General features: G+C 41.3%; 1 protein-coding gene across 8 annotated transcripts in view; it reads left to right on the top strand.

Moving 5' to 3' along the window:
• Positions 1-24,158, top strand: part of DOCK4 (dedicator of cytokinesis 4) — a 438,192-nt gene that overhangs the window by 409,846 nt on the left and 4,188 nt on the right. For 2 of the 8 annotated variants that reach the window (XM_045495353.1, XM_045495352.1), the window contains 11 exons: positions 1,925-2,011; positions 9,295-9,471; positions 10,378-10,461; positions 13,743-13,862; positions 14,193-14,314; positions 14,640-14,760; positions 15,793-15,874; positions 16,000-16,109; positions 17,813-17,885; positions 19,652-19,765; positions 22,518-22,579. In XM_045495353.1, the coding sequence (XP_045351309.1) occupies positions 1,925-2,011; positions 9,295-9,471; positions 10,378-10,461; positions 13,743-13,862; positions 14,193-14,314; positions 14,640-14,760; positions 15,793-15,874; positions 16,000-16,109; positions 17,813-17,885; positions 19,652-19,765; positions 22,518-22,579 (1,152 nt within the window). Of the gene's footprint in view, positions 1-1,924; positions 2,012-9,294; positions 9,472-10,377; positions 10,462-13,742; positions 13,863-14,192; positions 14,315-14,639; positions 14,761-15,711; positions 15,875-15,999; positions 16,110-17,812; positions 17,886-19,651; positions 19,766-22,517; positions 22,580-24,158 lie in introns of all 8 variants that reach the window. The other 6 variants (XM_045495356.1, XM_045495355.1, XM_045495351.1 and 3 more) reach the window with 4 other exon arrangements.

Raw genomic sequence — 24,158 nt, 5'->3', positions numbered from 1 at the left:
TATTATTGTGGGTTATTTGGCTTGGCTTCTTTCATCACAGAGTGTCTCTTTAAGCTGGGAAACATTCTCCTGATACTGTTAGCAATGACTGTCTGATGTTAATTCCCCTTGTGGCCTCTGCCTAAGTGCCAGTTCTCAGTGTGCCCAGCAGTAGCTCCAGGAATTAGGCATGGCCATTCTGCAGTGTTATGATGGCCCTCAACACAGCCGTCCTCTGTGCAAAGAGGTCTGATGGCTTAAATATCAAGGCAAAGAAACTATGGGAAGACAGAACTGGGAGGTTCCTGAAAAGATCCATGAGCATTTTCTAGTCCTTTTGGATACTTCAATTTTTGTTAGCGTCTCCCCAAACCAATTAGTGATCGTTGGTTTCTCCTATGGTTTTCACTGCAGTTGTTTACATTGAACAAGTCAGAGATCCACTGGAGTCAGGCAGCTGACTTGCTCAGAGTCACGTTCTCATTACCCATACACCCTACACCTTCTGGTATCTTCTCCTTTGCATTTTCTGCTGCACCACCTTTCCTCATGGCTATCACTTTAAGTATTTATCCGTGGTATAGCAGTCCTCCTAGAAAATGATGATAAATCTGGCTCCTGCTTCCTGTGCCGACAGCCCTTGGCATCTGGCTCCAAACTGCCCCTCCGGAAGCCTCATCTGCGCCACAGCCCGCCCACTCACCCTCCTCTCAGCTCCCGCAACATTGAACTTCTCTTCTTCATCTCCTGCCATGCCCTTTTCGCAAGCAATCGGGGCCTCAGCGCAGGCTGCTTCCTGCTGCCTGCAGTGCTCCCCCCCCCTTCCTCCGCCTGGCAAACTCCTACTCACTCTTCAGCATTCCACTCACGTGTCACCTCCTCTGAAAAGTGCTGTCCTCCTCCCACAGAATGAGGTGCCTGCCTCCTTCCTTCTGCTTCCCCCAGCATTTCCAGCATGCCTTTCTCTTTGTCCTGAGCCCTTCCATACCTGCTTACCTCCTTGTCACCACCAGAAGGCTTCCAGCCACTGTCACAGGGACTCTGCCCAGTCGGTTTCAGTAGATCTTGGCTGACACGAAGAAATCCTCCTGTTTTTTGTTGTTGTTGAATACGTGGCATTCTTTCAGGGATTTTATAAAGTATATTATTCTCTTGAGAATATACTTTGTTTAAATAAGAAAAATGAGGCATGGGTACAGAAACATGGTTGACGAAGGTGAAATCTGTCATCCAACAGCTGCTCTAGCGGCCATGCCTTCATGTGTCATGGGGATGCTCTTCCTGACCAGGGGAAGCCTCCGCTCTTTAAATACAGATCCTCTTGGGTGGTGGCAGTTCAAACGTGCATGAGGAAGTGTGGCACGGTGAGGAAGTCAGAAGTTCTAGTAGGTGGGGTCTGTGCTGGCTCTACAGGTGACTAGAATATACCTCTGAGCAGGTCACGTTGCCTCCTTGATGCTTAGCGTCTTCATCTTTAAAATAGAAAGATGGAGCTCCATGATTCCTCCTGGGCCTTTCCTCCTTTGGGATGTTGTTATTCTGATCCTGTGTTGACTAGCTGATACTATTACCCCTTCCAGATAGAAATGACAAGCCCCAAGACCTGAAGGAGTGAAGAGAGTTTAAATTGGAATTTGAAAGAAATTGCAAAGGAAATAATGGGATGGCCGATTACTCTATTTTAAGCTTGTTGTCTGAAGTAGATCATTTATTGCACACAGGAAAAAGTGTCAGACAACATAGAATGGAATTATTAACCTCCTTCAGCTATACCTTACGTGGTAACTTCTTGAGTGTGAAGGGATTGCCCACGTGCTAGAATGAATACTAAGGAAAAGCTTCCAGAAATCAGCAAACCTGACCAAATTGATGGCAAACATTAGTCATAGCTCAGTAACTAGAAAGAAGGGACACTTGGGAATTTAATTTGTTTTGTATTCCGTAGAGTCTCTGGGTGGAGAGAACATCATTATACTTGGTGCAGAGTTTACCTGGAATTTCCCGCTGGTTTGAAGTGGAAAAGCGTGAAGTGGTAAGGATCAGAGCTTATTCTCAAGTACTTTCCCATCACAGTTGCTCACTGGGAGTCCCGCCATATGTCAGTTGCTTCTGCTGTTGACTCCAAGTCCACGGAAGCACATATAAGTTAGTGAATGTTTATGGTATTGACCGCTGTGACCGAGGCTTTAGGGGAACATTACTGTTCTCCTAGTCTGGCCGGTTGGAGGGATTCTCCAAAAAATAACTACGACTGCAGCATGTAAACAACTCAGGCCTTCGAGTTAGGGGAGCTGGTATTTGAACTACTGCAGGCTAGTGGGGAGGGGTTCTCTACCTTATCTTATTTAATCACCAGACCAAAACTATGAGGTATGTATTTCTATCCCTATTTTTACAGGTCTTAACAAGAAGTTAAAAGCCTTTGCCAGAGGTCTCATGTTAAGATGTTGAAAAAGGATAGACTCAAACCCAGATATTCCTGCCTCAAAAGCCAGTTACATCCAACTCTTTTAGCTCATTTTCCTTACTGGCAGCCTGAGGCTAGTACAGAGCCCCCACACTGTATTTGACACACTGGAAGTCCGTGCTGTTACCTTTGGCAGTAGAACAGAGGCTGCTGAGTTGGTCTCACTGAGCAGTCCTGGATGAACACCAGCTAGAGACCCTTGGGTGTCATTATAGAACCTGGAAACTGCAGCACCCGGGTCCCCTTCAGGTTGTAAACCATGCCCCAGCTCCAGCCCCCAGTTCTGGGTGCTGACAGCAGCTACGTCCAGGGTGAAACCTCGCCCTGCTGCCTGTGCTGTTCTTCAGGCTGGCTGAGCCTTGATGGCAGCCCTGCACCCAAGCAGCGTCCCTTCTCCCTCCTTTGGGACGTCTGTCCTGGCTGAGGCCAGCCCTCTGGTGGCCGGAGTCCTCTAGCTGATAGAAGACGTGGCAGTTGTGAAGACATCATTTAACCCCTTTCTTAGGTAACAGGCTCATTCCGTCAGTGGGTAAATAAAAGCAGCTTTTGCCCAAATGGTCTTCCAAGAATGCCTCGTCCTGCCTGAAATCTCACTAAGCATTGAAACCACTCAGCTTCTCATGCTCATTGAAGCTAAGGATGTAGTGGCATTTTCCTTTTACAGTGCTAAAAATTTCATATGGCTTCCTAGATAAATGGAACTCAGTTTATCAGACTGCCTCAGTGCTATTGTATTCTTGTAGGTTCTGAGTCCAGGGTCCCCACTGATGTACCTTGGTGCCTTCCATAGAAGAGGAGAGGTCGCCCAACAGTGTCAGAAAGTCTTAGCCTTATGCTTCCCGCTGAATGGCATGGGCCCAACCCACATAGCTGTTCTTAGTCATCTACCCTGCATTAATGATTCAGAGAGCCATTTCAGCTACTTACTACCCAGAGGGTTAAATTCTCTGAGGTCTCACCAGTGGCCCTAACCTTTGAAGTATTACCCCCTCACACACACACACACACACACACACACACACACACACACACACACACACTACTCATAGAAAGTACCATGCTGATAATGATTAAAGAAGCATTACTAAGCACAACCTTTCAAACATCAGCTGCTTACTTTATTAGAATATATAATCTTACATTCTGTCAAACAGAACAAATTTAATTGGGCTACTTTGTTCTCTGAACACAGCCCACTCATGACAACCTTATGTCTTTCTCTTGTTCCCACTGCCTGGGATGTCCTCACCCTCTATTAAAGTTGCTGGTTTGCTACTTTACTTTAATTCATAGTGTATGAGGCCCTTGAGATCAGAGGCAGTAGGTACTAAATACATATATGCCAACCTGAACTGAAATTCCTTATGTACGTTGTCAAAATCTGAAAGATTCTGAAAAACCAAAAGGTGTTGTCATAAGTTCAGCTCCAAAACTCAATTGGTAATAAACCTAACCTGATCTGCTGTTAGGACCATTTACGATCTTTATTTCACATAGTATGAATATTCATATGTTTTACTTCAGAAATATTAAGGCATTGGTTAAAAATAATCTTCCCGGACCCTGCTTGAGGGTTACGTAATAAACTATCTGTGCCTTATATTATGTTTCTAAAATCTGAAATTTTCTGAATTGTGAACCATCTGGTGCCAAAGGTTTCTGATGGGATTGTGGGCCTTTATTCTCTAACCCATAGCCCCAGAGTTTATTATCCCATTCTTGCAAAGATAGCAAAGCCTTTGAAGTACTGTTTTCTCAGTAATTGTTTTTATTGTTTTGAGAACAAATAAAAAAATAGGTACTTTCCCCCATTAATAAGTAAGCTCATTTAAAAATTTTTAAACAAGATAAACCACAAAAGAAATTTGTGATGACTTTTTAAACTCCAACTAAAGATAATGAGAATATTTTCACATCTCACATTATATCCATCAGAAAATCACGTGGCTCTCCTTTCAAAATATATGCGGAATCCAGCCACTCTTCACCAGCCCCTACTCATAGCGCCATCTAGTGTCTGATTTCTGCAGTAGTGTCTTAAGTGGTCACATGCTTCTACCCTAACCCCTTGCAGTCACTTCTGTGTACAGCATCCGGTGTCCCTTTTAAATTTAAGTTGTATCATACAAAAATAAATACATAACAAACCTGATGTACCCATCATTTTACTTAAACAGCTGTCAAAAAGGCCAATTTTGTCTCATCAGCTCCATCCTCTTTTACACTGGATTATTTTGAAGTAAATGTGACATCATATCATCTCATCTATAAATAATTCAGTATGTATATTAACAAAAAAACATAACCACAATAATGAAAAAACATAACCACAATATCATACGTTATCCCATCTTAAAAAATGAACAGTAATTCCTTGACGTAAAATAACCAGCGTTTACACTTCACCAAGAGTCTGTTTCTTTTATGAGTTTTTGTTTATTTGTTGTCTTTTGTTGTTTGAATTCAGATCCACATCAGGGCCATACATCGCACTTGGCTGAAATGTCTCCTAAGGTCTCTTTTGATTTATAGGTTCTCCCTAAATTGCTCTTTTTCCCCTTGCAATTTGCAGCCTGCGAACCAGTGGGGTAATTTAACATGTTTCTTTGCCCCTATATTTTTTGTAAATTGGCAGTTAGATCCAGAGACTTGATAAGATGCTGTTGTTATTATTGGTTTTTGTTTATTTATTTTTTTTTTTTTTGCAAGAGTACTTCCTAGGTGGTGTTATGCTTCTGGTTGTCTCTTTTTTGTTGTTACATTGGAAGCCACTGATGATCATGGCCCCAGCCTACTGAGTGTTGCAAAATGGTAAAATACTTTATCACTCCTTTTTTGTTTATTCATTGGAACACTTCTGTAATGAGAAACATTCCCTCATCAACTATGTGATTACCCTGAGGTATAGCAAAGGAAGGATGACACCCTACAGAAGCGACCAGAGAAGTTTTTTGTTTGGTTGGCTTTGTTTTATGTATCATTCGTAACTCGTGGATTTAAGCATACTGGGTTTTTGTTTTTTTGTTTTTTTTGTTTTTTTGTTTTTTTGTTTTTAACTCATTGTAATTGTTACTCTTACTGATTTTCAAGTTGCTCCATTTTGCCTATTGGGAACCTCTTCAAATTGACTTTTGAGTCTTTTTTACAGTATCCAAGTATTCGTTGTTACTGAGCTAACACATAGGACTGGATTGTCAAATCAGATGTGGGAATCAGCATCAAGCTTTACTAATAACTTTAAGGCAATCAAGAGGCTCATATGAAGCAGAGAGACATCTGAGACCTCAGGCCTTGGCCTCCAGGTCCTTCTTTCTCACATCAATAATAATTTGGAACAGATGGAGTCTCTAAGTGAAATTCACGGGATCCCTCATACACAGGGTACATTTAAATTATGAAATTCACATTATGAAATACTCCATTTTATACTGCAGACAGTTCTAAAACTTACCTAGGACATTATGTAGGGAATCCTATATCGTGGCTTATCAGTTTTATTACTGAAAGCAGTCCTTAGCTGGGGACACAGATACCATCTCCTCCTTCTGGCAATTAGTCTTGGACTGTTTACTTGAAGGTTCAGTTGACAAGGGGATAAGACCAGATCACCTGCCTTCCTTTCTGTTCCCCAAGGATATTCCTCCATTAGAGACAGTGAATGAATCACAGGCCAGCTGCTTTACTGCCTTCCTCCCAGCCGCCTTCCTGGCTTACTGGGATAACTAGGTTCTCCATTTCTCCAATGACTCCTGTTTCTTTTTGGTGGTAAACAGCATTTAAAGATCACAATCCAGGGACAAGAGGAAAATAATCTTTCAATGAATATTTTTTACACATTGTTTTTCACATACTTCTTTTGACCATCTCCTTAGAATAATTTCCCTAGAAATGAATTGGTCTATCAAAGAGTCCACAATTTAACTTTTGATTCATGGGCCAACAATGGCATGTATCAACTTCTGTCTTGTCTGGTGGGGATAACTGTTCTTGAGAATACCCATTTTCCCACCATCCTCTCCAACACTGGGGGTTATGTTATTTTAATCTTTCCTAATAATAAACCAAAAATGATCATACTAGGGTTTGTTTGTTTTTTTTTTTTTTTTTTGGCATTTGTTGAATGCAAGTGAAGATGATATTTTTTCATGTATTTATTTCCTCTTTCTATTTATTTTGTGAATTATAGCCTTTGGTTTTCTTCAGTATTTGAGAAATAACAATAATTTATTAGGAATATATATGGAAATATTTCCCCAAGTTACTGTTTGTCTTTTGCCTGTGCTTGTTGCAATTTGTTTTTGATTTTTTTCTTATTAATAGCATTTGAACTTCTAAAGATGAGCATGAATTTTTTTTCCCATTGGCCAAAACACAATATTTTTCATCTTAACCATTTTTAAGCATACAGTACAGTAGTGTTAACTACGTGTGCATTATTATGCAACAGATCAGTTTTATCTTGCAAAACTAAAACTCTATCCACTGAATATTTCCCCTTTCTCCCCTCCCCAGCCCCTAGCAACCAGTGTTCCATTTTCTAAGATGTCTGACTTTTTACCTTGTAGTCCATCAGAATTCTCAGACTTTTCCTTTATGATTTAGGTTTTATGATTATAAAACAAAGGCTTATTGTCCTAGACAGTAAATACTTATTTACCAGCACTCTGTAAAGAAACACAACATTGCCAATAGCACCCTAGAAGGTTCCCATGTATTCCTTCACAGTCACAAGTCACTCACTTTCCATTACAGGTCACCACTATCCTCACTTACCTGGTATCTATTCCCTTCCTTGGTTGGTCACCTAAGTTTATGATTCTCTAAAACAAGTCAATTTAGTTTAGCCTGGTTTTGAACTTGATGTAACAGTATCATAGTGTATATATTCTCTTGTAACTTGGTTCTGTCACTCAGTATTATTTGTCACAGTGTTATTACATGTGACTGAAGTTTGTTTTCACTGCTGCATACTCTTCCATTGTGTGAACATACCACAATATGTTTATGCATTCTCTTATCAATGGACATAGGGATTTTGGAGACATTTATGACAATTTTTGTACATTTATTCACACACATGTACATATATCTCTTACTTGACTTTTTTTCTCAAACATACACTTGCATAGAATTGCAAGACCATAAAATATAATAAAGATATCTTTAACTTTAGCGTTTAATGCCAAACTGTTCTCCAAAGCGATTGAAACAATTTGAACTTCCAACAGCAGAAATCGAGAGATTCTAGTACTCTCATTCTCACCCTCATTTGCTATCGTCATATTTATTTTTGCCATTTTGGTGAATGGTTAGTACTATATTATTGTGGTACTGTTTTTCACTTTTTTGATCACAAATGAGGTTCAACACCTTTTCATATATTTATTGACCACTTGGTCTTCTTCCTTTGTAAATATAGTGCCTGTTTAAGTCTTTTGCCTATTTTTACTGGGTTGTTTGCCTCTTCCTTATTGGTTTATAAGAGTTCTATATATATTCTGAACAGGTATACTTATATCATTTTGATGTTTTTATTAATGCTTCCAAAAAATGTACTTTGAGATCAGAATCACTTCTTACTCATTTTCATATAATTCTCCTGATGCTCCTCATCACACATTAGTGGTCAGAAATGAGATATAAGTCCCCAATCCCTGCCCGCAAGACCTGAGTAAGATCTTACTGTAAGTTGAAGGGAGTTCTGCCCTAACTCATGGATTGTGCAAGAACAAACTGCTGTTGGGTCTGACTGATTGTAGGTGGGTTGTGGCATGGTGTATGAAGGCTATTGAATACAACTTACAATGCTTAATAAAAATATGTATTCTTTTATTATAAAAAAAAAGAGTTCTATATATATTCTGGACAGAGGCTCTTTGATGGTTTTCTAGGTTATAAATACCTTCTACTTTCTGGCTTATCTTTCCTTACTAGTCTCTCTTGATGAATGTATAATATTAATTTTTACATTGTCAAATTATTCTCATACTTTGCAGTGTTGTTTGATGATGATGTAAGTGAACTCTAAAAGTCCAGTTTGTTTCCTTAACTGAAAAAAAGACCACAATATTTAAATGTGTTTATTGTAAGATTGAATTACTTTATAGCTAAGAGCTTGGCAGACCTTCTCTTCAAAGACAATGTCAATGACAATAATGGCTCCAATGTTAAATATTTGAAGAACATTTTCATCATTTTCAGTTCGGTCCCCCATATAAGCTAGAATTTTTAAGTCATTATAATTCTTTTTGGCTCTCCTTCAAAAAATAGATCCTGCAGCATATATGATTAACTTATTTTCTATAACTCCCAACTGAGTACCATCCTGTGCCACCTTATGGTGCTGTTATATATGCATATGGGGTCCATATGGGCATATGTCCCATCTTCCCAACTGGGTTGAAAGCGTCTTGACATCAGAGGATTTGTAAATGCATCTTTGTATCTCCTGTGGTGCTTTGCATTAAGTAAGCATTTAGAAATGTGATAATAATATGCAGGGCCCCTGAATATTTAGCCCTTCAGGAGAAAAGATAAGTGAGTTTTAACAGGCATGAGATGCTTAGATTTTCTTTGCGGGTTACATTGATTGTTGCAGTGCTAATATGGGATTGATGATTGCTGATTATCCAAATCACATTTCAACCAATCAGTATAATCACCTTCACTTTCCAGACCTTCGAATGAACAGCTAATTTGTCTTCCACCTCCTGTCTGTTCTGTATGGCCCCTGGTAGAGATATTGATGGGAGCCGAGGGGGAGCACAAATCATTCAGAACATGGATGATCTACTTTCTTCTTGAATGTCACAAAATCCAATATATATTTATGCCCATTTGCTTCTCAGGTGGAAATGAGTCCTCTGGAAAATGCAATCGAAGTGTTGGAAAATAAGAATCAGCAGCTGAAGACTCTGATTAGTCAGTGTCAGACAAGACAGATGCAGAATATTAATCCCTTGACCATGTGCCTGAATGGAGTTATAGATGCTGCGGTTAATGGTGGAGTTTCCAGGTATCAAGAGGTGAGGATTAGGTATCATTTGAAAGTTTTTAAATGTGATTTCTTAGGGCTTCAGAGGTTTTTTTTCAAAATATGTGTGCATATCCACAAACTAACATAGGGCTACAATTGACACAGAGCTCTTTGTTAAATAGAGCAAACATATAGTCATTTGTGATGCACACTTACCCCATTTTTCCAATATATGACATTTTTGAGGATAAAACTGTGTGTGTGTGTGTGTGTGTGTGTGTGTTCTTGGATGAATAAAGTAGTAAGGGTATCAGGATTATTTAATAAACGTCTACCTAAAACCATTTCCCTGTGCAAAGAGGTTCACAGGCATAGAAGAGTTTGATCTTCTTTAGTAGGTACTTTAAACGGACTTTTCATCTCCCCTCTTGGTTTTAAACAGAAAGTCACAGTAGCTTACAAGGTGAGGAGGCTGTCATTTTGGTCATACTGAATCTTAAAGCCCTTCGTTTTAGGATACAAAGCTTATTGATTTGATTTGCTGTTTGCTTAGTTTACCAAAGATTCTTATTTATACAATTCCTGCTCTTCCTTGAACAATCCTTTTCTTTTGTTCTCTTCTGACCAGCTGCCTTCAGTAGGAGTCATTCCTTCTGCCCCAGAAATGTGGTTCACAATGGTGTTTCTTTAAAGACGCCAGGTCCATGGGTCACCTGGGTGGCTCAGTCAGTTAAGCGTCCGACTCTTGATTTTGGCTCAGGTCATGGTCTTGCAGTTCATGAATTTGAGCCCTCCAATTCTCTCTTGGGATTCTCTCTCCCTTTCTCTCTGCCCCTCCCCTCCACAAAATAAATAAATTAAAAAAAAAAAAAAAAGATGCCAGGTCTTTAGAAGCAACTATGTCTTTCACTTTCTTTTTAACTCTCCTGAAGTAAACTATCCCTTCTCTTTCTAGGCATTTTTTGTCAAAGAATATATCTTAAGTCACCCTGAAGATGGAGAGAAAATTGCACGGTTAAGAGAACTGATGCTTGAGCAGGTAGGTGGGGACAGAAGCCAGTCACCTCTCTCTCCTGCCAAGATATGTGTGCATGGTTACCCAGGGACCCATCTACGTGGTTCTCTCCATCGGTGTTCTAACAGAAGCGGTCAGTCAAGGGTTATAGATTCATGTGTAATGTATTCAAAATTGCTAATTTTTACTTTAACTTTCCACTTTGATGCAAAAGTAAATTTAACAGTAAGTAAACTATGGCAGCCCCTTCTAACAAGCAACCTCATGTAGTCTCTTAGAATAGTGCTTGAATGTTCTCTCCCTAAAGACTTGCTACAGGCTTGATGCCAACTTTTCACTCAAAATTTTGGACTCAGATAAGTCTGGGCCAGCTCAAAACAAATGAATAGATAAATGAATGAGTGAATGAAAGCATGAGATTCTGCCTTAAATGTTACAGTAAGCGAGCAATCAATAGACTTTGCTTTAAAACAGTATCATGTTTTGCAGAATAAGTCTATAGGTCATATGGTATGGACAAAACTAGATTCAACCCTATCATTTTCTACTCCAAGGAAGCATAGTTTATTTTTATTTAGTGCCATCAAGTACAAAGAACTAGAGTCATCTCTTGCCTGCTGCATTCCTGTTGCTGGCTCTTGGCCTGAAAATGGGTTGAAAACCTCTGAGGTAGGAGGCATAATGATTATTCCATAAAAAATGGAATACATATGATAAAACATGACCAGAGCATCTCTTTCTACTTGATAATACCAAATTAATTAACAAATAAGGCATTCCCTTTTGGATTAGAAAATGATGAGGTTGTATCTGATTCTAGTCCATTTTTTATGCTCTGCAGGCTTAATCCACAGAACTTAATACTAGGGAGAAAGAAGTGACCACAGACAGGGACTGTGGCTGGAAGAGGGCCAGGTATGCAGCATCTGGAAAAGAGAAAGGAATTACTTTAAGTTGACCTGCAAAGAAATAGAGAATAAGTTCCTACTGTGGTTCTGGGGATGATATCGATACTAGAAGTGAGCAGGTTAGGTTATCCAATTCTTAGGATCATGGAGTAAATGTAGCCTTTGTTGATACTCAAAAATCTGTATTTAACCTGAGCACAATCTCTTGTGAGTGGTTTGCCTCACTGCAGGACTTTTACTTGCTGTATTCAGTCTGACTGAATTCGTTCCCCAGAATTATAATTAAAAGGGCCAAGAAGGCTCTCAAGAAAAATAAAATCAGGGAGCACCTAGGTGACTCAGTTGGTTAAGTGTCTGACTTCAGCTCAGGTCATGATCTCACGGTCCATGGGTTCAAGCCCTGCATCAGGCTCTGTACTGACAGCTCAGAGTCTGGAGGCTGCTTCGGATTCTGTGTCTCCCTCTCTCTGTGTCCCTCCCCCAATCTCTCTCTCTCTCTGTCTCTCTCTGTCTCTCTCTCTCTCTCAAAAATGAATAAACATAAATTAAAAAAAAAAAAAAAGGAAAGAAAAGAAAAGAAAAGAAAAAGAAAACCAGGAACCTTTGTTTCCTCCAGATCCTGCCTGATTATGTTCGTAAGGCCTTGTGGAAAGAGCCTTGTTGGGGGAAACTTTAGATCTCTGTCACAGGACAATCAGTACAGGTGACTGCAATGTGACCTTGGGCAAGTCATATCACCTTTGCCAGACTATAGTAGAAGGGGTTTAGGTTAGTGAGGGCACCATGCTCCTCTGGACCTCTGTGAGGTGGTTCAGATAAAAACTATGTAGTAGACTCAGGGACACACTGCCCCACTGGCTCTTCCAGAAAGGACTTGTTGCCCCAGCTGATGGGAGTGGTGGCCGTCAACAGATACCTTTGGCTCTCAGGTCCTTCAGCTATTGCCTCAGCTACAGAGCACTGCCTGCCCCAAGATGACCATCTTCCTGGATGGCCCACATCTCATGACTGAGGAGGAGATATACAGCCTGGCCATTTGGGCCCAACAGAGCACAACTCTGACAGCCTGTTTGAGGCCCAGAGCCCCCCTGGTGTCAGCATAGGCTGACCTGACTGCCCTGTGCCTTGGTTGCTTTTTCGTCAAGTCCTGCTTCTGCCCCTCCCTCACACAGACAGTGATTCCAGGTGACTCCCCAGTAAACATCCTAATCTCCATGCCAGAGTCTACTTCTGGGAGAACCCAACCTTCAACCTGATTTGGACAAAAGAGAGGTCGCCTAACAGCATGTGTTTAAAATGGAGACTGGATTCCTACCCAACATACAGTTGACCCTTGAGGTCAACTCTTCCATGTCCTTCCATCCCTCATCAGACTCTTCCTTTATGTGTCAGACATACATTCCACTCTTACTATTCCTTTTAAAGGTGTCATTGGTGTTTAAGGTATTTTTATCTTTATGATACACTGGCGGTGGGTAGGAGCTGCCATAGTCCTGCCCCCATAGGGAAGGTTCTGGAAGCTCTAACCCACCAGGCTCAGTCCTGAGCTTTCAGTTTTGAATCTTCCCAAGGCATGAAGATAAAAACCATGTGGTAATGGTGTGATTTGCTTTCCTCTCAGTCAGTGCAGTTTGCTCTTTTGACCACTGTAGTATGGGGCATTTTTTAAAATGTAAAAGACAGCTGATACTCAAATCAAAGGAATTAAGCACTATTAATAGCTGAAGAACAAAAGAAACTGGAATGTTTATGCCCATCTCTTGTGGGTCCACACAGCAAGAAACTTTTTAAGTAGGAGCTGCTCCAATTATTGCATTATAATAAGTGAATGAGAATAATAGCTTTTAACAAAAACAAAAAGCGTGACAACTATTATAGAATTACTGTTCCTGTTTTACTTCTGTGTCCCCCTCTACAAATTTGTGAATTCTGGGGGAGGGGTGGATGGGAACAGAAGAACCTGATGGAAGAGAGAAGGGCAATGTGGAAAAGGGGGTGCCGTCCAGGAAAGAGATCCCTCAGGGAGAAGTACCTGATCCCACTAATAGGGAGCCGCTCCTTCCCAATCCTGACCAGTGCAGAAGGGGGCCAAAGGGACACATACTTGCTTAAGAGGGTTGTTGTTACAGATCTCAGATACATGGGAAAGAAACTTAGGGTACCAGGGAAATGAAGTCTTTGGAATGAGAAAGACCTAAGTTTGAATCCCCGTTTGTCTTTTAGCACCTGCAAGAGCTTTCTGATCCTCACCCGTAAGTGAAGGATTGTTCCCGTCTCGTGGGATTGAGAGGATTCACAGTAACGCATGCAGAATGCATGGTACAGTGCTTGACCCCTTAGCAAGCACTTGGTAGAGTTACCTATTGACGTGAGTTTCTTCCTTATCTTATTATCAAGGCACAGATTTTGGAATTTGGTTTGGCCGTGCATGAGAAGTTTGTACCTCAAGATATGAGACCCTTACACAAAAAGCTGGTGGACCAGTTCTTTGTGATGAAGTCAAGTTTAGGGATACAGGTACGTACACAGAGTGTCCATAGGGGGCAGTCTGACCACTGCCATTTGCTTTTCATTAGAGGGACGATGAAGTATCCAATAGTGACATCTTTTGGTTTTTCTACCAAACTGCATCATTTTACCAGGGAGTCCTCCAATATTAAAATTGGATTATCTTCTGTGTGCCGTGTTCAGCTTTTATGAAAACCCAAAAAGTAAGGGCGAGAAAGCTTGATAATAATGAAACTTAACATTTATAACCTTTTAGCCTTGTCACAGTATACTAAAATACCTCACGGGTTACTTTGCCCATGTAATTACTCTTAAATATGTGCTTTACTACATCTCTAGGAGTTCTCTGCTTGTATACAAGCCAGTCCAGTCCATTTTCCTAATGGAAGCCCTCGTGTGTGTAGAAACTCAGCACCTGCTTCGATGAGCCCAGATGGTACCAGGGTAATTCCTAGACGCAGGTAAGTCATATTCTGAATTATCTGATAATTTGGCATCCCCACAAGATGATCTGGAATGATTCTCTCATTCTTTATGGCACAATTTGTCAAATACGCTATTTCTTAATGAAATAATTAACCCGCAAGGCAGCTGCAGACATCTGCCACTGGTAAAACAGCAACAGCATGAGAAATAAATAAACTCAAACATCTGATTATATTGAGGCAAACAGGAGACAACAAAATGGAATGTATATTTTTTTCCTTTGGTTTTATACCATGCCAGCGTGTGATGAAGTGCAATTCAGAGACTGAGTTAATGACCATTTTTTTTCCCCCAAAACAGCCCATTAAGTTACCCAGCTGTCAACCGATATTCTTCCTCCTCACTGTCCTCCCAAGCTTCTGCTGAAGTAAGCAATATTACAGGGCAATCAGAAAGCTCTGATGAAGTCTTTAACATGCAGGTACTTGATTAGCTTTTTAATCGTCTGGTCGTGTGTATTCCTTTTCTGTCTCAATCGTGAGAGTTTCCGTTCACTCTGCTGTGCTAATGAACAGATCTGCGAGCAAGAGCTTGAGTTAAGGACAAACCTTTAAACACTCTTACTGCTTTGCTGGTCTCTGGAGTCTACAAAGATAGTCCTCTCAAAACCGCCCATCTACTCTCAGAAGACATGAGCAAGAATGGGAAAGGCCGGGCAAGCTGTACAGGGTTAGCTTTGGAACTTACCACTTCATCTGGGGACTCTTGGAACATGTCACCACATGCTAGCTGCCTCTTAGCATTGCTAAGTGGCCTTTTTGCTTCACGATACATGGTTGAGAGGTCCATTATAACATCTCTCTACCTAGGTACACGTCAACAAATTTTCGTAATCAAAATATTTTTACTAAAGGAAAAAACATACAGTTTATAAGGACATTAGTCAGTGTAACTCTTGCAACACAGAATTTTATTCAGACACTGCTAATAGGGCATTCATAACAATTTAGTAGAACAAGCTGAAACTTTCCTTACCACTGTCTTTAGAAAAGGAGCATAATACATATTGCGGAACTCATGCCTTGAACACAGTTTTGGAGAAAACAAGAAGGAGTGTTTTCTGCCTTTTAGAAGCGCTCACCTCTTGACGTGCCCTAGGCTGGGAGTCTTGCTGCTTGCACTTTAGTCCAGGAGTGTGCTGCTGCCTGGTCCTGAGTCCTAGTATGTCGCCAAAACCAGCACGAATGTGTTCCCTTGGCAGGAGTCAAAATCTCGATTTTTTTCTTTTTAGACTGTTTTGTTTGTTTTTAAATCTTGGATTCTTGATTAATTCAGACAGGCTTCCTTGTTGATCTGAGATTTTTTTAGATTTCTAAATGGCTTTTCCTTTTTGTCTTTTTTTTTTTTTTTTTGGCTACTTGAAAAAAAAAAGGGCAGTGATTTTGTTTTAAATATGTCAGTGTTGTCCGAAGCCTCCAAGCAGTGTGTGATAACAGCTCCCATGTATTTCCAGCCAAGTCCATCTACCTCAAGCTTGAGTTCTACTCACTCTGCTTCGCCTAACGTGACAAGTTCTGCCCCATCGAGTGCCAGAGGTCAGTGCCAGGACGTGGGGTAGACTGAGGGTGCCCGAGGAACCTGCTGCCCCCGCACACAAGCCCCCTCCTCCAGACTGTTCCAGCTCCACCCCCTGATGATCCTTCCTTTCTTCTCTTCCCAGCTTCCCCTTTGCTGTCTGACAAACACAAACATTCCAGAGAAAACTCTTGCCTGTCTCCAAGAGAGAGACCATGCAGTGCCATCTATCCAACACCTGGGGAAACTTCTCAGGTAGTCCTTGTGGGATGGATATACTTAGAAAACAAGCAAATGCCTGGAATTGCTTACATGTCTCTGCAGAGAAACGCCGTACCTGCCAGAGGCAACCGGATGGGCTGTGTTAGATAACAAGTCTTTCTGAGTGAAGAGTGAACCTCTGTCCCATGCCCATTGCTCACAATTTCTTTTGGAGCCATATTTCCTATACAGATACAAGGGTTGTTGCTTGAGCAGTAAAGCTGAGCAGAAAATGGGAAATGATCTCACCCTCCTTGACCTGACCCTGTAGTTCACTGCTGCTATTTAAACGTTACAAGGGGTAATTAGGTGGATGAGTTGGAGTGTCTGTGTTTGCATGTGTGCATAGCAGAAATTCGGAGCAGCTTTTCACGTTAGCAAAGGACCGTTCAGAGAAGCATGATCTATCCAGCAGCCTCTCTTTTGACCTCTACCTAGTTTGAGAAAGCTTCAGACTAGGTACCCAGGAGTGCAGGGCCAATTTCTGTTCACCTTTGCCATTCTTCTGTACTACATTGAGGGAGAAGCAGTTGAGTGCCCAGGCTTTCCCTGTACGCCTCGGGAGTAAAGCACTGTGGCCCTCACGTCCTGCCTGGCCTTGGTTTTGAAGTGGTCCCTCTTGGTCCCGGTGAGGGCAGGGCCAAAGGCCTGGCCCAACGGGCACTTCAAGGGCCGTGAAGGGTGGTTCCAAAGGTGAAGATTGTTGGGTAACCCTGGGTTTTACCAATGCTTTGGGAATAACTTAGGAGTAGAGAACTATACTTATTTATGTTCCGGCTAATTTTTCTGTTTTTCTACACCATCCTGGCAGAAGTCTGTAACTGCATCTGGAAATGGATGAGAGCGAGTGGGATGTGGCTTGATTGGTTTATCTTTGCTGATTGTATAATCTTCCCGAAAGCCCCAGGATACCTCATCTGCACAACACTGATGTCTCGCAGAAATTCTCTCTGAGTGCGTTTGGCTGAACTAGCTCCCCAGTTTTATTTCCCTTTGTCACTTGGTGTTGCGAGGGAATTTCACACTCTGTTCCATCGGCTCCAGGAGTGCGTGTTGCCAGCATGGGGGACTCTGAAAGCCTTCCTTGATTAGCCTCCGACTTTTCCACTTTTGGTAAAATGTGAAGCAGTGTGTAGTAACCAAAAGCTCAATGCTACACATTGATGTGGTGCATCTCCTTTTAAGGACTCTCACTTTTTCTTTTTCTTTTTTTTTTTTTTTTTTTTTTACTATATTTGGTAGAACCATGTAAAAGTGACATTTTTGTGGGTTAAAAATTGTAGAATATTGTCCATTTCCCATGTTTTTAACCTAGGACTGAAAATATGTCCATTCACTAGAGATTTTTTGAGCTAATAATTCTTTTTTCATTCTTATTTGCATTTCATATTGCCAGTCTAGCATTTGTATTTATAAAGAGCACCATAGCTTTAGTGCTCCTTACTGTTTTTCCCTCCATTTTATTATGAAAATGTATTTACCATTTACATTTAAAATTGAATACAAACTTTTTAAACTTAAAGTTCTTCCCTTTTTTCCTTAAATATAATCGAATTCTTGGTTCGTAGGCTCATCATATACCATGTAAAAATTATTTTGAACAAAAAGTTTCAGTAATGAGACAATCATCTCATTTTCTAGAAGGTCTCACATGACAGCAAATTGCACCATAAAAATAGACTCTTATACCTTTCCAGAGGCTGCTGTTTAATCATATTGGAGATGGGGCCTTGCCACGCAGTGACCCAAATCTTTCTGCACCTGAGAAAGGTGGGTATAAAGCCAGCCCCTTCATCAGTCCTGAAATGTGGAAGGGTATGTTTTGTCCTCATTTCCTCCAGTCTCCCGTGTGTTTGTGTGGAAGGCAGATCTTCAGATCTTTAATGATTGGGACTAATTTGCCCCTTAGGGGATTAATGAAAGACAGCCATTGATGATGCATTCTTTCAAAACTGTTTCCTTGTGGGACTGAACAGCAGAACCTGAGCAAGTTAGGAACTCCTCTGTTTAATGGCTTCTGGTGTCATGTCACCAAGGCAATTCCTGTGTTCCCTGAAACAGAGTTGCCAATTAGGTACTTGTTTAGCACAGGGAAAATAGCACCTTCCCAGATTGATTGCCTGGTCCCCCCCCTCCCCCAGCGGCCCTTTGTTTCCTTTACAAAGCTCACCCTGCCAGTTCTTCTGTTGTTTGTGGGGACTCACATACTATTTAAGAATTGCAATCCAGTGCATAATGGAGTGTGCCCTGCCTCAAGGTCACACACAAAATGAGAAACACATGCATAGCAGTTAATAGCCAATTAGCATCAGTCTGTGCAACACAGCAGAAGATGAACAGCAGATTAAATGTGATTTCCTCCACTGTGCAGGTGGGGGCTTGCGGTAGGTCCCCCACTTGCCTCTCTCAGGGTCAGGCCTCAACAGTCAAGTGGTCCCGTAAGCCAACGCATCAAGAGTCACTAATGAAATGTTCCCGTAAAGTGCACTTTAATTGTCCTCATTAAGAACTAAACTGTATTGTCATTTGAGTACACGGGTAGATTAACATTAAAACTTTCCTTGGGAGATTGAAATCAGTGAGAAGAGAGCCAAAATTATTTTAAAACACAAATTTTGCTTTAACGTTACAAGTCAGATATTAATCTTTGCCAGGAGAGCTTATTATTTTTCTCACCACTTCTACCAAAGAAAACCACAAAGCAAATTTAAAACCGAGCAGAGAAAAATTATTTTAGGAGTGGTAATTCCATGCCATTAAATGAATGTGGTCATTTAGAGTAAAAGGTTGGAATCCTACAAGTGTCCACCAGATGGCAGCGTCTGTCCAGGGAGCAAGCCGCAGGAACTCTGAAGTCTTGCTTCTGTAAACCTTCTTTCATAGCAGCTATTTATAATCTTGTGTGTCTTGCCCTTGTTCCTAACAGGGTTGTTCCATATTTCTACATCTTACTGAAGCATGGAACAGGCAAATTACAAGAAAGTAATGATACTGTCAGCATTCCAAATTACTTTTTTCAGGACATACTTCGGTATAATCCATTGATTTCAGTAACAAGAGTTCTTTTCTCAAAGAGTTGGTCATCAGGATGGTGTAGCATTGTAATTCTGCCAGGTAGTTGAAATATTAGCCTTTCGCTGCCTTCCCCCTTTTTGGATGCCACTTGTCCACAAATTTACACTAAAACCCAAGTTTTAAAATAGTGTAGTGACTACATCCTCCATCTGTTATCCAGCATCTAAACACATTTGTAATTCTCAACAAGATTCTATGCTCTTGTAGAGATTTGTAGTTCTGTTGGACTGCTTGAGGGGAAATAAACAGACATGCTACCACCCAATTAAATGTCAACTATAACTGTGAGGTAAGCAATTAAATAAAGGCCTAGTATTTAGGAGGTTTCCTGTTATTGTTGCTGTTGTTGTTTTTAATCCAGTTGATTTTTTCATTCTGGATAATTTGACTTTCTTCTAAGATCGCAAGTGTCGGAGGGGCAAAGTGGTCCATGTGTTTTTAGCTGTGTTATTCCCTTCCAGCTGTGAATCCCACCCCTAGCAGCTGGAGCCTGGACAGTGGGAAAGAAGCCAAGAACATGTCGGATAGTGGGAAAATTCTCTCTCCCCCTGTCCCTCCAAGACCCACACAAACTGGTGGGTATTTGAAGCATTTGAACAATCACTTTTATAAAAGCACTTTTATGACTACTCCAACTTGTCGTGAATTCCTCAGAGAAAAGTGGGCATTGGATGTCTGAGGTAAAAACCTTAGTAGCTGCATAATTCATTTGCAATGTTTTTCCCCTCTTTCCTGAACTTCTCACTATACTAAGTCAAACAGCGCTCCATTCCTTATCAACTCCATACACAGATTTTGTAGAATGTTCTCCTGCTCGGCACCGTCCTTGGAATTTGGGGAGGTGCCCTAACCTTGACCAGCCAGTAGTATTTTCTCTGTCCTTTGCTTTAACCACCTCATTCCTGTCAAGCTCTGTGAAGTCAGCCACTTCACTCTTACTCAGGACTGATGCCAGGGTTTCACGTTGCCCCTAAATAGGAATTGACTACCAGTAACTTAATAGGCTTGTGGGGAACAACTGACCTCACATCCGTTGCTATCCCTTGCATAGAGAAATCTGTATTCAAGAGGGAGATTTCTTAACAGGTTGATTCAGGGTGATGCATCCCCTCCGGTGATGGTTTAAGAAGCAAGTTCTTAGGCCTAACCTCAGACCTACTGAATCAGGAGATCACCATTTTTGGAGTAAAGCCCTGGAATTGGTATTTTACCAAAGCTTTCTAGATTTGGAGAAAATTTTTAAGAATTTTTTATTTCATGAGTTGATAGGAATAACAGGCACCCTTTCCAACTGAATAAGCCGTTTGCTCAGTGAACTTGATACGGTACAGCCTTTAAGACCTGCTCTGTTGACTTTACCTATGCTGGTGATGGGGAGAGTCTTTTCAACGGTCACATATGTCTAGAGTAGTTTTGAAGCTTTACAAATACAACTGGCCTAAATAGGACATTTCCTTCATGGATTTTTCTGGGTTGATCATTCATGTTTCATTTGCTGTATAGTAGCATCTCATCCTTCTGTTTTCTTTTTTAACTAAGCAACTTTCTCTGTCTTTTTAAAATACACTGTGTGCTACCCAGTGTATTCTATACTTGCCAAAACTAAAAGTCACCAACAGGTTTTGAAAGGCTTGGGAGATTTTTAGACACAGTAAGAAGTAACTAGGCTTAATTGGTAATCTGCATTAGAATACCATTGTCACCCTGGACAGCGGAAAATGCATCAATCAAGTAATTGGTATCTTATTCATGATGTACATATAGTCAAGCATTCTCCAGTTTAAATTTGGATGTGTCATGATGTTGGAAACTTGGAAAGCGTTTTCAAAGGAACAGTAATATTGATGGTAGTTAAGTTGCTAGGCCCATTCAAACTCGTAAGTAGGCAAGGATACTGACCAACTATTTTAGGCCTCTGTGGGAGAATGCCTTTCTAGAGAAACATCTCTGGATATGCCGTGGCTGCGAGGGCTGCTGTGGAGTCCACCGTGGTGGGGCCACTGAATGCCTGGGTCAGGATGAAGCAGATGGTCAGCTACAGTAAACCTGGACTTGTGCCACACACAGCAGTGGAAGAAATACAATTCCCAGTCAGGATCTGTTTCTCCAAGCATACGTGATTTTCTCCCATCGTCAACACCCACCGGGGACAGGATAGGAAATCTAAATGCTGGTGCTGGAACGTGGCAAGTGCCGGTGGCATGCCCTTAGTGTGCAGGGCAGAGCAACAGTGGGCCACTCTCTCTGGTCCCCCAGCACCCAGAGCACACAGGTGACTCACCTCTCCCGATTGAACCTGGCAGGACCACCCTCCCTTCTGCACTGATTGCTTTCCTGGTCTGTCCTCCTGTCATCATCCGTGGTCACTGTTGGGGGATCCGTAACTGTCTGTCTTTGTTTCCTTCAGCCTCTCTCTAGTTTTCTTAAGCGTTGCAAACCTCACTTTGACAGCTGGGAGAATGGCAGCTTATCACAGACCAAGAAACCCTGAACTCACTGAAACCTCTGTAGGTGGAATTGGGAAATGTCTCACACTCACCACATTGACTGCATCACGGCAGCCCTCCATGTGCGTGCTTATGCCTCAGGGGGCTGAATTTGACCTACAAGCACACGGAGCAGTGCCATCACCCGTTCTGAATCCCAGGTGTAGGGTTGAAAGTCTAGTGGGAGAAACAAAGAGAGAACACTTCTTTGCCATAATGATGAAATTCATAGAGTACCACTTGCACTCCTGCCCCCCCACAACTTCCACCCCACAGGTGCAAAGAGAAGACCTGAGTAGGAGCATTAGGGAGGTAAACAGAAAACTTCTCATTTCCTGTCTGGACGTGGCCAAGTGTCTTCTGTTTTGGAGTATTGGGATATGAAAGTGGAGGCTGGTGTGAATTTATTCTCATGGACCCTTTCTAAGTTGCCTGGATGCCCTGGGTCTACCCATTGCTGCCCGGGTCAGAGTCAGCAGCTATTTTCCAAAGACTTCTCCTCAGCACCTCACACCTAAAAGCACCTTTTGAAATAGATTGGGCAGTGGAAAAGCATCTGGACTTTGCAGAAATGGAACATGGGTGCAGTTCAAGCCTCTGTCACTTCTGTAGAGCATCATGTATGCTCTGGTGACTTTTCACTAATTCTCCCCTGGCTTGGTGCTGCCATCCTTTGTGAGGCATCTATTTTGGAAAGGTGTCCCTTTCTCCCTTACCCCCCTTGCCTAGGAGGGCCTTGGGCACTGGGCCATCTGTAGGAGTTTGTACACAGAGGGCATTTTCAGATTGTCACCTTTCTGGTTTTTCTGGTTTTTGAAAGGATTTCTCTCTCTGTTTACAGCTTCACCAGCAAGACATACAACGTCAGTATCCCCCTCGCCTGCTGGGAGATCTCCACTGAAGGTACAGACTCTGACTTAGACTCGGGCTAGAGACTGGCCCCACATTCCTTCTTTCCTTAGGACTCCTCCCGGTGTATCACTGAAGTGCTTTCATTGGTATAGACCAGACAAAGAATATCTAAAGAAGGGGTGGAGGAAGATTGGAAAGAAAATACTAGACTTTGCTTTCAGAGAGCTGCCTCCATGAATGAAACCGCTTGTTTTTATATTAGCCTCATTCCCCAAGTCGGGAAAGTGAGAATGTACAGACTAGAGTCTGTGTATACACTGAACTAGGAAAGAAATCTGGTCTCAGTGTATTTCCTAGGATGTTTTCAGTCAGCCCCTTTGGTTTAAGGGACATCAGAAAAAAAGAAAAAGAAAAACAACTTGAAAAACTTGATAATAAAGACCTAGTAAATGGTCTCCTGTACCTTTTTGCTTCTATCAGCCTCACCCATTTTGACAAAGTCAAACCCAACTTCTTCTCTTTTAATATTTTATCCTAAGGTTTTCATTTACAGTAGAGATATATACTTGATAATAAAAAAAAGACAGTAAAATGAATTCAAAAATTTCTAGGAAACAAATTGAAAAGCTTTAAAGATGAGACGTTTAAATTGATATGTAAACATAGGCTATTTAACATCTGTAAACATACAAAATCCCTCATGAAGATAAAGAATAATATTTGGTCTCTATCCAAATTGAATCAGATTGGCTGCAAGGATTGTCAATACCTACAGACATTGGTGTTCAGAGCTGCTGCACCAGAGGCAAATACAAGGTTGAAGTGACTGTGAAAAGAATGACTTTGTGTCTGAGTGAGGATTTACATGCTCCATGTCCTTTTTGTTGAGGTATTTCTAGCTAATGTGAAAGAAAAAGACAAATTAGCTTCTAAAAACATAGGGGCAGGTCGTGATCCAATGCATCTGGGTGCTAAGGATAGTTGCTGATAGAAACTGAGAATCTGGAAAACAAAAGCCCCAAAATGGAGAAAATTGCAAGGAAGTGTGATTTCATTTGCATTGCCAATGTTTCTGATGTAGAAATTTGCTGGAGAGTGCAAATTATTTGCTAGGGTTTTTTTTTTTTTTTTTTTTTTTTGGTCATTCTGCAATGCAGCTGTTAATCATAAGGTACATGTGACTGCATTCTCTATGGAAGCCACGGACCATCAAGTTGACTTGATGGGAAAGAAAGCAACATGATGTTTCCACATCTTACATGTACCCTTACTCACAAGGAGCTCCCACATATTGCTAATGCAATTAACATCTGCATTTTCCAACTTGCTTTTGCAGAGTAGTAATAACATGGTAAGTCACAGAGGTTGATTCTGTAAAAAGAACCTAAGGGATGAGAATGTTCAGGTAGCTACAAAACACTCCTATATAGGAAGGTGGTGTATACTCCCTCTGCAGAGCTGGTGAGGTTCTTATTGGCCAGGTATAGCTTTCTAGCCATATCTCTACAAAAGGGGTTTGAAAAGACAACGGAACGTTGTGTTATAACTCCTGCGTTATGTTAGGGGACACACTGCTACCCAGTTATGACCTTTGCGATGCATAGAATGTAGTTTGCTGCCTTAACTTAGT

Source organism: Leopardus geoffroyi, chromosome A2 (genome assembly GCF_018350155.1).
Source record: "Leopardus geoffroyi isolate Oge1 chromosome A2, O.geoffroyi_Oge1_pat1.0, whole genome shotgun sequence".
Classification (NCBI taxonomy): Eukaryota; Metazoa; Chordata; class Mammalia; order Carnivora; family Felidae; genus Leopardus; species Leopardus geoffroyi.
Note: the sequence above shows the minus strand (reverse complement) of the source record. Positions and strands in the feature narration are given on the sequence as shown.